The 14,212-nt window shown below is 37.6% G+C and overlaps 1 protein-coding gene across 1 annotated transcript in view; it reads left to right on the forward strand.

The window, feature by feature from the left end:
- Positions 1-14,212, forward strand: part of ptch1 (patched 1) — a 59,328-nt gene that overhangs the window by 20,752 nt on the left and 24,364 nt on the right. Inside the window, exons 8-12 of the mRNA XM_065247206.2 lie at positions 35-182; positions 3,580-3,711; positions 4,250-4,405; positions 4,814-4,912; positions 8,008-8,133. Coding sequence (XP_065103278.1) covers positions 35-182; positions 3,580-3,711; positions 4,250-4,405; positions 4,814-4,912; positions 8,008-8,133 — 661 coding nt within the window. The remainder of the gene's footprint in view (positions 1-34; positions 183-3,579; positions 3,712-4,249; positions 4,406-4,813; positions 4,913-8,007; positions 8,134-14,212) is intronic.

Genomic DNA, 14,212 nt, shown 5'->3' on the forward strand with positions numbered 1-14,212 from the left:
AATTTGAATGGTTTTGTTCTTTTTATTCTCGCAGTGCACAGGCCCTTCAGACCATGTTCCAGCTCATGACCCCAAAGCAGATGTACGAGCACTTGAAGGGTTATGAGGAGGTCTCGCACATCAACTGGAACGAGGACAAAGCAGCTGCCGTACTGGAGGCCTGGCAGAGGAAATACTCTGAGGTAAAGATGTTTCCTTTACTTCAGATCATCTCACTGGCTGAAAGACGTCCAATCAGAAGACGTTAAAAACTTTCAGGAGGTGTAGACTGCTGACTACTAACGCAGTGGGCTTCATTGGTTCTGATACTACATCTAAAAACAAATCATTTTGTTTTATGATATACATTGAAAATTTGAAACAAATACTAAGACATGAATGTTAACTTTTCAGGTGTACTTGTGTTCCTTTAGACGGTTTTAGCAGTAACAACATAAACAAACGGCTTTCGTGGAACAAACTTAACTTACGGTTAACTCCGGAAAGAATCAATAACAACAAAGTCCTATTAGATTAGTTCATTTCTGAACAAGCAAAATAAACAACAAGTAGATTACCTTAGTTCAAATCATATCTAAAGCGTATCAAAAACTACACTGAGCTAACGTTACTGTGTAAAATGTGTACTATATAATGTATACAATCTTAACTACAGACCGGCTGCCAAACCTCCCTTCACATAGCGTTGATCCATGATCACCGTCTTCCCTTGTCCTTAGGAAACCAAAACATTTGTTATTTTCGACAAAGTATTTGTTCCAGAGTTCAGTTTAGCCACTAGCCAAACCATTAAACAAACAAAGACTGGAAGTAAAGGTCTTCCCAGACGCATAACCACGACGACACACATGTGCATCCGATGAAACTGTCTATAGCAGTTGTTCTCAAACTGGGGTCCGGGGCCCCCAGGGGGCCGCGAGATGGTGCCAGGGGGGCCCCAGTTTTATTACATTTTATAAAATACATTCATTTATCATGAATTCTGTGTAATTAAACCTAAAAAATATTAGGCTACTAACCAACAGCCCTACTTGGTAAAACTTAATATGTTTTGTTTAATGAAAATGTTAAATTTTAGAACAGTTTTTGTCATAAATTTTCTTTGGGGGGGCCGCGAAGGAACCGTACACAAGGGGGGGCCGTACGCAGAAAAAGTTTGAGAACCACTGGTATGTAGTGAACTGAACTACTATAGAATCGCTTTAGCAGTGCATAGGTTGTGGGTTTGATCCCTAGGATACTCACACACTGATAAATTATATACTTTACTTTGTAATGCATATTGCATTAGATAAAAGCGTCTAACTAAATATAGTATACTATATAAAATAGTTCTGAGGATAATATATTATGTACTTAACACCTCTTTTTATTAAATAAAAATGCTAAATTGAGCCATTTACCCTACACTGTAAAAAAATTAAAATGTTGTAATGCTACATGCAAGTTTCATCAAATTGGTTATGCAAGTCAATTGAAACTACTATTTTAAAGGTGCCAAAGAATACATTAAAATAATATGTTAAATTGTTCTTTGATATTAACATAGAAGGTATGTAAAGTGCAAAAATATCCAGAAACGTTTTTTATGTCCATTTACAGTCATAGGATTTGTTTTTTGAATGAAATGGCCTATTTTTTTGCCCTATTTGGAAGGGTCATGAATAATAATATTGAGCTCTGCTCTGATTGCTCTGCTCTGATTGCTCTGCTCTGAGGCTCATGTCAGTAGCTCATATTAGTAAACAGACCTTACATGTTTGAGGCTGTATCAGAGTCTCTAAGTTTGTGGACTGCAAAACGTAACTGTAGCGTCAATAGTAGAACTTCAGCCTAAACGCTAGCATATAGCATTAATTAGCATGTAGCGCTAACTCGGCCATCACAACTTTGTTTTTAGCATTTTAACAACTTTATAATTTAATGTTGGGGCATACATCTCAACTGTGATGTTACAGTCTGTGTTATGTTGAGATTGGATTGTTTTCCAGCGGCCTTTTGTGTGCACAAGGTTTACAAAAAATGAGGAAAGAAATGCGTTTGCTCACGATATGTCATTACCATGTACATAATTCTTATTATTTATCTATGCCTAGGTAAATACAGTTTTTTTTATTCTATGGCACCTTTAATTTTTTTTTCTAGTGATGAATTGACATAACTTATTAAACAAGTTGAAATTATTTAACTTAATTGGACAAAAACATATATTAATATGACTTTTTTTACATTGTAGTGGTCTCAGAGTTTTAAAGCACACTGTCTTATACATACATATGCTGTCATTCTCTATACAAGTCATAGTACTAAAATTCACTTAAATACTTAAATTCAATTTTATCCAGTTCACCTTACATAAAATAGGAAATTGTTAGTAACAGTTGGGGGCAATTTTTGTGTGTCCTGGACCATACACACACACACACACACACACACACACACACACACACACACACACACACACACACACACACACACACACACACACACACACACACACACACACACACACACACACACACACACACACACACTCTTATGCTGTGTAAAGTCAATTTCTCTCGAGTCATAAGTACTGCATACATTCCTAAAGCATTGTGTCTCTTGAGGTTAGGACCCAGCTGTTTAAGTGCAGTCCTTCAAAGGGATAAACTTCCTTTTCCTTCTCCATACCTTAAATGCTCAGGTTAAGTGTGAACTTGGGAAGATGGGGCACATCTGTAAGGTCTGGAAAGGTCACCGTGGGACATTGCATTAAATTTGTGTGCTAAATCTTTCATGTGGATATTTAGATGCTTTTCCAAAAGCCTTGTACCACATATATTTTTAGAAATAGTAACTGTAATGGTTAAAGAAAATGATCTGCGAGCTATGGTGTCTTCAAAGGACTTCTAAGGGTATTTTACTTGTCTTGTCAAGTTTATTTTTCTATTTGTACTCAATTTTATGTATTGGGTAAATGGTTGTAAAATAATATCAATAACAGATCTCAGAGCATCTGGTGTGGTGGGATTATTACAGCACACCCAAAGGGTCTGTTTTTGCTAGAGTGGGTGTCTATTGCAGAATCGACCCCTTTTTCGGTGTAGTGGCCCCAGCACTTGTGTTTTTTTGCGTGTGTGTGGTATCACTGTGTGTGTGTGTGTGTGTGTGTGTGTTTGTGTGTGTGTGTTTGACAGGACCGTCTGGAACGCATTAACCCGCTCAGCGCTCAATCTCTTTCACAGCTGCCGTCCCATTGGTGGCTTGTGTGTGTGACATCATCTGGTCTCTGTTTTGTCAGCCCTGACCTCCGCTTGGCATAGGGTTTCCTTTTGGTGCATGTGCGTGTGTGCGTGGGGCTAAACATGTGTGCATTTGTAGATCTGAGTGTGTGTGTGGTTTTAGGGGGTGGGGCTGCAATATTCATTTCTGGGATAATTGCCTTGCAGAAACATTTGTGGGGTGGAAAACGGATTTTGTGTTACTTAATTAGTTTAATTCGATGCAGGGACCAACAGACAAAATGAAAGCGAGAAGATAAATATGAAACGATGTCTCTTAAAATCATTTTCTTCTTCTCTTTCTCTCTGTCCTAAGGCGGTCCAGCAAAGTGTGTCTTTAAATTCTTCCCAGAAAGTTCTCACGTTCACCACCACCACCTTAGAAGACATCCTCAAGTCCTTCTCTGATGTCAGTGTGATTCGCATCGCTAGCGGCTACCTCCTCATGGTAAACTCAATCCTCACATCTCTAGCGTGAAGATCTTTTGTTTTTTATCTAGACTTCCTCTTTTGTTCAGGTTGAAGCACGTCCAACTTCATCTATCTGCTTTAGTCATGTTAACCTGATAAGGACTCACCCAAGAGTATTCAGGACTGAAATATGGATCATTGGCATGAAGTTTTGCATTGTCCTCAGCTAAGCAACAAAAAAATCTAACATTTCCCCAAACAAAAATGATAGTTTTCTTCAGATTGATGAATCAAAATTGTTTCTAGTTGTCATTTAAAAAAAAATACTTGGTGGAAACGTTCAGTTGCTAAAACGATAAACATAGCATTAGCATCGCAAAGGTCGTGAGGCCCAGGAAACGCACATAATGAAAAAAAATGTATGCCTTGTTTGAACAGGTAGCTTTGAATATCTCTACCAAATGCATAAATGTAAATTAATGTTACCATTGCATGACTGCCGCTGATGCTCTCTCATAGGCTATGATAACGTGATCTTGTCAGATTAACATTATGGTTGTGTTTTCTACGCTCAGCTCGCCTATGCGTGTCTGACCATGCTGCGATGGGACTGTGCCAAGTCCCAGGGAGCCGTGGGGTTAGCCGGAGTATTGCTGGTCACTTTGTCCGTCGCTGCTGGACTGGGGCTTTGCTCTCTCTTGGGTATCTCCTTTAATGCCGCTACCACACAGGTACGTCACATCCACGTCAGCACATACACACAACTAATAAAGTACATTTTAGAGTTTTATATATTACATACGTTGAAAGTGTAAAGTTTAATGATGCCAGACTGGCATTGTTAATGTATTTCAAAAAATTTTTTTTTATGTGAAATGAATGGTTATGAGTAAATAATAAATTTTGAATATTTAGTAATATAGCATTAATAATAATATATAATAATAAATTTGAATATTGTTAGACATTTTTAAACAATTGCCATTTAATATAGCTTCACTGTAGTTATATTCTGTTAGCAGTAGTCGCAACTTTTTTTTACTGTAGTTAAACTTAAAGTCGCGTTCCCTGCATCATATGTTACACTACCTAATTTGTCTACAAATTTTTACGTTTCTGTGTTTTTTGTTTACATCAAGGTGTTGCCATTCCTGGCCCTCGGCGTAGGAGTGGACGATGTCTTTCTATTGGCTCACGCTTTCAGCGAGACCGGCCAGAACAAAAGAATTCCATTTGAGGTGCGTTATCTTCTCCTTATGTCCTGAAAACAGGGCACACGAGTAAACAACAACCATTTTCACCCGCAACAGAGCCGCAGCCATCTTACAAACACTGAAGTGACTGCACTTTCAGAGATAGTGTCGAGACAAGACGGTCCATTCAGAATGAGGGAGCTAGCCCGTTATCAGGCAGAAGGGGGGATATCGGAGCGTACCCTCATGTTATCACTTACCTAAAGGAATGTGTGTGTACCTGCCCGGCCTGTGATGTAACTTCAAACGCTAGCACGCTTTGATCTGGGGCAGTGCTGGTGAGGGCCACTGAACGATGTGTGGCTAAAGACGTTTCTCTCACACAACGCTAACAAAATCTTGCTTTGGTGGTGCAACACTCTATACTCTATACAGTCTGTGCTATGTAACGAAATATGTCAAATGTTTCGAAAATGTAGTTGTTGTTGTTTATAAATGATATGATGACGGATGTCATTAATCCACTATAACGCAAGAAGTATAATACCGTCTTTATGAATATGCGAGGGTCTACGTACAGTGCACGTGACGCAATTTTATTCATCAGAATGGTACACGCACAGCCAAATTTTTGTAACAGCGCGTACTTTGTACCCGTAGGTCACACATGCACATACAGGAAAATGCCCACGAGATGCATTGCATTTTGTTGCAATGTGCATGCGTTGAATGTCTGTGTACACGTATGAGGCAAATAAACTATGCTTTGTGCTCAACCGCGCGCGTATTTTCGAGTGCACGTAAAAAAACAGACTGTACTCCGGGCTTAAAATCTCTACAGTAGTTGAAGTACTAATGGTGCCACCATAATCCTTTATTTGTAAGGAAACTGATTTATAGTAGTTATGGTGCAATTAAAAGTCGCATTAAGTATTTAATTTTTCTAAATAAGATTAGATCAGTCGAAAAGCTGTTGTGTAGATAACAAATGCGAAAGGTATCTTGTTTATAGTCTGTTATTGTGCGTACTTTTGCATAGTTGTATCTGTGAGAGGGGTATCTGTGTTTAGGTTTGGTGTGCGTGTGAGGCGATAGAGTACTTTCATGCAGACGAGGTGAGTTTAGGCATGTATTTGCTTGTGTTTATGTGAGATCGCACAGCGTGCAGTGACACTTTTGTGTAGAGAGTAAACAGTTCCCCTGGGAGGAGAGAGAGCGAGTAGAGCAGATCTGTCCTAAATTTCACTTTGTGTGGTCCTGCACGTCTCTCTCTCTCTCTCTCTCTCTCTCTCTCTCTCTCTCTCTCTCTCTCTCTCTCTCTCTCTCTCTCTCTCTCTCTCTCTCTCTCTCTCCTCATTTCTACATCTGTGTATACAGAGGTAGGGTTTGGAACTGTTTCTCATCCGTCTCTCACCCCAAATGGCTTTGAATCAAGGAGGGAGAGTTTATCCTTACGAGACAGCGAGCCAATCGTGTTTCTGGGCCCCGGGCTGCTTTGTTTAAAAGGATATGTCTTGCCTTTGATGGAAAATATTTTTGTGTGAGTGAGGGATGAGGGAAGGGTAGCGATCCTCTTTTTGCGTTTCCTCTCCGAAAATCCGCATAATAGCGGGAATATAAAGAAAAGCTTTTCATCAGAAGTGCAGCTCATTAAGTTGTCACGGCATGTTGTGTGATAGTTAGTCCTTTTTGATGGAAATGTCAAAGCAAAGTTAGATCATCAGAAGTTAAATGAGGCTGTCAAGTAATTAAAATTGAATTATCATTGAGTACATCATTGTCAACCATCAATGTCTGAAAAGTAATAAACTATTACATTTTTTTAAACGTTGCCTCTGAGTTAAGTGTGTTTGTAAGTGAGTGGGTGTGTGATGAAACCTACATTTTTAATTTCCTCTTCGCTGCAAAAAAAAAAAAAGAAATCGTCTTTCTTTAGAAATCGTCATTTATTGATATAAGTGTGAAATGGTTTGGCAAGATGATATTTTTTTTTACTTTTAAAAGCATGCATCAGGTTTATTTCAATGCACAGTGGATTTATGTTAATTTTATGCAATAAAAAATTACATTTGCACCATTTTCATGAAAGTTAAGACTGAATGGACCTGAAAATGTCAAATGGTGTAACCGCCAATTGCGCCAAAGAATGAGAAATATATTAAATATTTTATCCACCTTGATGGCATATAAGCATAATCATCAAAAAAAAATTTAAATATAATTTTATTATTTTTTTCTTAATGTAAATTTTAATGCGTTTTTGTAATATTTGTCCTGACATATGCTGAAAACAGCTCTGTTTTTATAAATAATCTTTGACAAATGATGTAAAAATGTATGTAAAAAAATCATATTACACTAAACTAGATGATTATATTTTATTACACATTTTTATGAATATATTTATATTTTAATAAAAAAAATACTAGTTACACCAATTGACACAGATTGGCTACACTGCATTGACATTTTAGCAATTATCTCCCCAATATTCTTTCAAAATGAAATAAAACTAGAAATTTTAGACTTGGTCCTCAAAAAAGAGAATGTACACTGCAAAAAATTATTTGCAAGAAATACATTTCTTAGTATTTTTGTCTTGTTTTCAGTAAAAATATCAAAACATTCTTAAATTAAGATGCTTTTCTTGATGAGCAAAACGACCCAAGAAAATAAGTCTAGTTTTTAGACCAAAAATATCAATTTTAAGTGATTTTGTGCATAAAACAAGCAAAAAAATCTGCTAATGGGGTAAGCAAATTTTTCTGGAATTTAGTGTTTAAGAAAAATGTTCAAGATTTTTTGCTTACCCCATTGGCAGATTTTTTTGCTTGTTTTATGCACAAAATCACTTAAATTTGATATTTTTGGTCTAAAAACTAGACTTATTTTCCTGGGTCGTTTTGCTCATCAAGAAAAAGCATCTTATTTTTAAATATTTTTACTGAAAACAAGACAAAAATACTAAGAAAATGTTTTCTTGAAAATAATTTTTTGCAGTGTATGCAAGAAATCTGCAAATTTATTTTGAAATTTGAACCCTTTTACATTTAATGTATCCATACGGACACAAAATAATTAACATATATGTGATGATTTACTGTAATCTTCCCTGTTTTCTTTCTTTGTCTCTCTCTCAGGATCGGACTGGCGAGTGTTTAAAGAGGACTGGAGCGAGCGTAGCCCTCACCTCTATCAGTAATGTCACGGCTTTCTTCATGGCCGCCCTCATTCCTATTCCTGCACTACGAGCCTTCTCCTTACAGGTATGTGTGTTATATCTCCAGCAGGAATGTTATTCAAATGACATATCTGTTTGTTTATATTTCCGATGTATGTTTGGATGAAAAGTCCTGTAGCAGGCCTGTGTATGTGTGTGTGTGTTCTTTACTTTCATTGGCTCCAGATTTCTCCTTTTTATTGATTTCATTCATCAAACAGAGCGTGTGACGGGTTAAGAGCTGGTGTGGCCTGTAACCCCCCCATTGCGCGTGATTAGTGGTACGGCCCCCTAAGTGTGCACATTGTGGGCACGTAACTCAATCTGGGAGCGGGGGGTTGTTGTTCCACACATCTGCGGTTTATTTATGACTGCAGTGCTGTGGAAGTGACATTGCAAAGAGGCTGAGCAGGAGATCTGACCACAACTTGTACTTGACTTAACCTGACAGTCAGCTTAAGGAAAAAATTCTGTCATCGTTTACTTACCATTTTGCTGGTTTTAGTTACTTTTCCGTACAATTACATTGGAGCTTTCGGTCTTCTAAAAGGATGTAGATGCACTATTGAAGTCATCTGTTTGATTAGTGCATTATGTGCAAAGTCTTCTAAAACCATGTTTTAGCTTTGTGTCACAAATCTAGCTCGCATTCTCGTTGATGTGAGTCCATTGGAGAAATAGCCATGCTGTATTTGTGGACAAAGTTTTTTTTAAGAGTGAACTTTTCAATGAATTTGTGAATACAATTAACTAAACCAGTCTAAAAGATTTGTTTGTAAATCTGGCATGGCTACTTTCCTTCTGAACTCAAGGAAATCTGGGGCAAATATCAAAATTTTCAGTAAAAATACTGTTAGTGAGGATATTGTGGAATAATGATCACCTGATACGATAACTTAATGGGGACATATCATGAAAATCTGACTTTTTCCATGTTTAAGTGCTATAATTGGGTACCCAGTGCTTCTATCAACCTAAAAATGTGAAAAAGAACAACCCAGTAACTTAGTTTTGCTAAACCATTCTCTGCAAGCATGTATATAAATAGGTAATTGAAATTTGGCTCCCCTTGTGATGTCAAAAGGGGATAATACCGCCCCTTAATTTGCACTATCCAACTACGGCACTGTCATTTAGGGCAGATATCAACTCAAAGGACACACCTAAAAACGGCACATTTTTGCTCACACCTACAAGGTTGCTATTTTAACATATTATATATATAAATAAATTATCCATATGGTATTTTGAGCTAAAACTTTACATATGTACTCTGGGGACACCAAGGGCCCTATCTTGCACCCAGCGCAATTGACTTTGTCAGTGACGCATGTATAATTCGTATTTTGCACCGGCGCACAGCGGGTTTTTCCGTCCACAGAAGCACGTCGGCAAACTAGGGAATGCAAGTTCGCTCCCTGGGCGGTTCAGCGCAAAAAAAGAGGCGTGTTCCGGCGCAAACATTCCCTGATGCTATTTTGCAGTTTCAAAAAACAATTGCACCACTGACCAGAAAAAAAGTTTAAAGTCAGTGGCGCGTTGCGCGTTGTTCATTATGCTATTTTAAGGGCGCATGCTTGACCATAATGTATAGTGTGCACAACGCGCATACACTTTGCTTATCTAATCTACATTGTTACACTAAAAAATATTAACACATGAGATAAGGGGAATCATAGTGGTGAGCATTGTGGTGATAGTTTTTATTTATTGTGTGGCTGCGTTAAAAATTCTCATGCAAATAACGATTAAAATATTTTTTTAGTTTGTTGTGTGGCTGTATTACGTTTATTTTATGTAAATAATAATTAAAATGTTTTCATAAGAAACCTTAATGTATATGAACTTGATTTGTAAGAGTACTTTGGGGTTGGACCTTGCTTGCGTTTCTTGGGTCCGATTTCAAAGCCCCCAAACCCTTTCAGCGGTGAGGGTGGACGCAGCGATGTCCTCTGCTGGCGTCAGGTCCTGAGGCAGATCCACCTCCCGTTACACGGCGTGCCCGATTTATTCTGGCAAGCTTGGGATTCCCCCGTCTCCTGACATCATTTTAGCGCTTGGCACAACAATGGGGATGGCAGCTGATGAGACTGTGGCTATTTCCTCTCACGCCTGTTTAACCTACGCTGATTTGGGCCGGTTTCTCCTATCCCCATACAAAACAACTTCTCTTTCTTTGACTGCTCTTACAAGAACGTTGGTCTCCTCGGCTGTGAACCGCTCCTGGCGTGCGCCTGGTAAATCTGTCATAATAATAGCAACCCGCCATGGAACTTGCGCCCTTGCGTTTAAAGGGAATGTTGGATAGCGTTCTGATTGGTTTATTTGACGTTACGCCCAAACCACACCTATGAATAATGAACCTACTTCAGACCAACCCTTTATTAATTTGCGCCCGGCGCAAGAGTTATTTCTCACGCCGGGAAAATAGCAACAGCGCCCAAGATCCGCCCACAAACTCACTTGCGTGTTGCGCTTCGCACTTGCGTTTCAGATCGTTAAAATTGGGCCCCAAAGGTTTATTTGACATCTTAAAAAAGTATTGTGAAATGTCCCCTTAAAACGTACCAGTATCTAAAAACATGGAGGGGGGTAAATGATGACTGAATTTTGGGTGAACCGTTCCTTTAAATGACTCATCGTATTGGTTTCATCTGTCCATCGATTGTCTGCATTTGAACCAGCTTGATCAATCGTACTGAATTTAGTTACTAAACTACTACTACATGGCTTTAAACTTGAAAATCTCTTGCCCTTCACGTGAAACACACATGTACAGGCTGCTTAACCCTTGAACTTTAGGTGAAGTAACCTCACCGCCATCCCCCAGCCAACACAGCTGCAAAGAGACACATGCAGAGATTTACACACTGATGCCTTATTCTGTTCAACAAACATGCTCGCACAAATCTCACGTTAAACCCTACGGACAGCCTCCCTTCTGCGGTAATCTTTGATCTTTTGAACAGATATCCAACATTTCTTTCTATATCTGGGAGTTGTGCCCTGGCTGTTTGCGTCTGCACGATGATTGTATATTGTCATGAAAATGATGTGCGGGATAAAGCCGTCCGACCACACGCGAGACATGGCTCACGCCCAAACGCGGGCACGCTCGTACACTTCGACAGCGCTGTAGATCTAGTATTAGGATGTGTGGATTGATGTCTCACACACGACCGTCAGACACGCACACAATGTTTTTCACTGAGAAGCACTCCAACTGGCACCTGTTCAGCGGTGCCTGAAAACACTCATCTTCAAAACCGCTGAGAACACACACCGCGAAGAGATATGCTTTTCAAGATGCTGTATTTATAGCCGTCTTGTCAGCATTTGTTTTCAAATGTGTTTGCTTGAGCTTTTGTGTCTAAATATTTACTTCTTTGCTTTTTCCAAGTGTTATTTGTTCTTAGATACTGCATGTTTACCTCAGCTTTTGAGTCCTAATTGTGCTGTCTTTTGAAAAATGAACCCTATTTACTTTAATACACGTTTTTGGTCTTTTTGTGTTTCAGTCATCAGTGTGTGTTATTTTAAAGAAAGAAATGTTTGTCTTTGTAATCAAAATGTTATTTAAGAGTATTTGTCTTTGAAATTTTGTCAGTCTGTATTGCACTTCTCTTACCGAGATGAATCGCTTTACTTTTTTCAAATCACTTTAGATAAAAATCTGTCTAAATATTGTTTGTTAAATTCCTAAATTTAATTAAATGCTCTTGGCTGATGTCACCAAGGCCTTTTATTTTAACCCTTCTCCCTCCAATCGTCTGTAATGTACTATGCGAAAATGCTATTTCATGGTGACCCAGATATTTCAAATGATTTAGGACATCTTAAGAGTCTGTTAATAGTTGACGCTATGGCACAGTTCATTTTTCTAGTGCCAAAACCTAGTTAAAAAGTTTAGTTTGCTTATATTCTGTTATTTTAATGGTGTTGTATGTACGTTTCACCGCATCTTGGCTCTGTCAGACGGAGCTGCGCTCTGGGTGGTCTGGCAGTCTGACATGGTTCCAACCTCCACCCATAAAAAATACACCCTAACTAGGGCAGGCATGCTTCAATCTGCCCTCTTGTCTCATATTGTCATTTTATTTTCTTTCATGTAGTCGCTCACCCTTTCATTCTGTGAGTTTCAGTGGAATAAAAAAGGATTAAGTGTTTCCAATCATTTGTTCATTTCCATACACTGCTGAGGAGTTCTTGGCTTGGTTAGGTCTTCTTTAGTGAGCGTGTGATGCATTGGCTTTGAAGGTGGCTGCTTCCCAAGATCAGGAAAGCCTTATCTGAGAAAATCTTTTTTTTACAAAGTTCATAGTCAGTTGATGTCTGCTTTACTGTGTGAATGGAGATCCGGCCCATATGGAAATACATGGACTGAATGATGAATTCGATGGCAATCAGGGCTTTACAGTGAGGATAGAACAATGGCTCTGGGCCAGTTTACAGAACTAGTGATTTTACCTTTATTCACCAATCATACTGTACATGTGTATTTGTAAAATTTTTACATGCAACTTTGATTTTTTTCAAAGCATCAGTTAAAGCCTCCATGAAATTGAAATTAATCTTTTTTCCTTGTAGTTTAAATATGTTAAAGACAGCGTGCATGATTTTTGACAAACACTTTGGATAAGAGAGTCGGGCCAAGTACCAAAACACTCTTGTATCCAATCAGCAGTAAGGGGCGTGTCTACTAACCAACATTGTTGCCTGTGTATGTGTGGGGCGGGTCTATAAAAGAAGTCCATATTCTATTGGGGTACGGGTGTGTTTGTTTAGGTGATTTCAAATATCCACATTGGCTTTCAGAGATTATGCACCCGCCTTTAAGAATAAATATAAACTAGTATATGGTCCAAAACACTGACAAAATTCCACACCACATCAAATAATGCTGCACGTTCCAGTGGGCCTGTAACTCTTTCCCGGCGAGTTTTTTCTGGGAATCCGTATTTCCGCTATTATCCACCAGGTGGCACTCTTACCCAACTTATAAAACCTGAAAATGTCAAACTCTGTGTATGTTTGGATAATCGCTCTGAATCAAAAGGCTTTCACAAAAATGGAATTATCTAAATTAGGTATTTTTTTTAAAAAACCTGTCCATATTTGAGATGTGATTAAAAGAGAAGGTAGGATGAAACGTTTTTTTTTTTTTTTTTTTTTTTTTTTAAAGCAGAGGGTCTGTTCTTTTATTTGATATTGTATGTTTATATATTTAAAGAAGAACATTTTCTAGAAGGCATTAAACAACAAAAATCATTTAAAAAAATGCTTGCGTTGGCTGCCGATTTTTTTTTAAACGCTAGCGGGGAAAGAGTTAAATGAGTTGAAAATATTAAAATGACTGTAGGTCTTATTTTCTGGCAATTTTTTGTGAATTTATAGTGATTATGAATTTTTATTCCAGATAAAAAAGAAAAATCTGATATATTTGTTGTAGTTTACTGACATAAATAATAATAAACAATGCTTCAAAATAGGGTTGCATAAAGATTAATAGCGATTAATCTATTGCAGAATAAAGGTTTTTGTTTACATCATATATGTGTGTGTACTGTGTATTATAACTTTGTATAAATAAATACACATACATGCATGTATATATTTAAGAAATGTTTACATGAGTATATACATTTGTATATTTATGTATAATTTATATTATATATAAATACTTAATATATAAATATATTTTTTTTTCTTACAATTATACATGCTTGTGTGCATATTTATATATGCTTAATTATTATTCACAGTTAACACAAATATATGAATTTATTCTGAAATAGATTAATCGTTATGCAAACCTACTTCAAACACAAAATATTGGCAAGTGTTGACAACATGATTGATGCTTATAAATGGCGATGTGTATATATAAAAGTAGATTTAAAGGAACAGTATGTAAGAAATTTATATCAATTAATCATAAAATGGCCCTGATATGTCACTAGACATTAAGAAATCATTTTCATTTCAAATACTTATATCACTGACAACAGTGGTCTGGCCAGGATATTGCCATTTAAAAAGTGTAGTTGCAGCCCTCAACTTATGTTTATGTTGTCATTTTGTGTATTGGCCACAAGTTGTGTGATTGCAGTACCAGTTTAAGCCGC

The sequence above is a fragment of the Paramisgurnus dabryanus genome, chromosome 11 (genome assembly GCF_030506205.2).
Source record: "Paramisgurnus dabryanus chromosome 11, PD_genome_1.1, whole genome shotgun sequence".
Taxonomy (NCBI): domain Eukaryota; kingdom Metazoa; phylum Chordata; class Actinopteri; order Cypriniformes; family Cobitidae; genus Paramisgurnus; species Paramisgurnus dabryanus.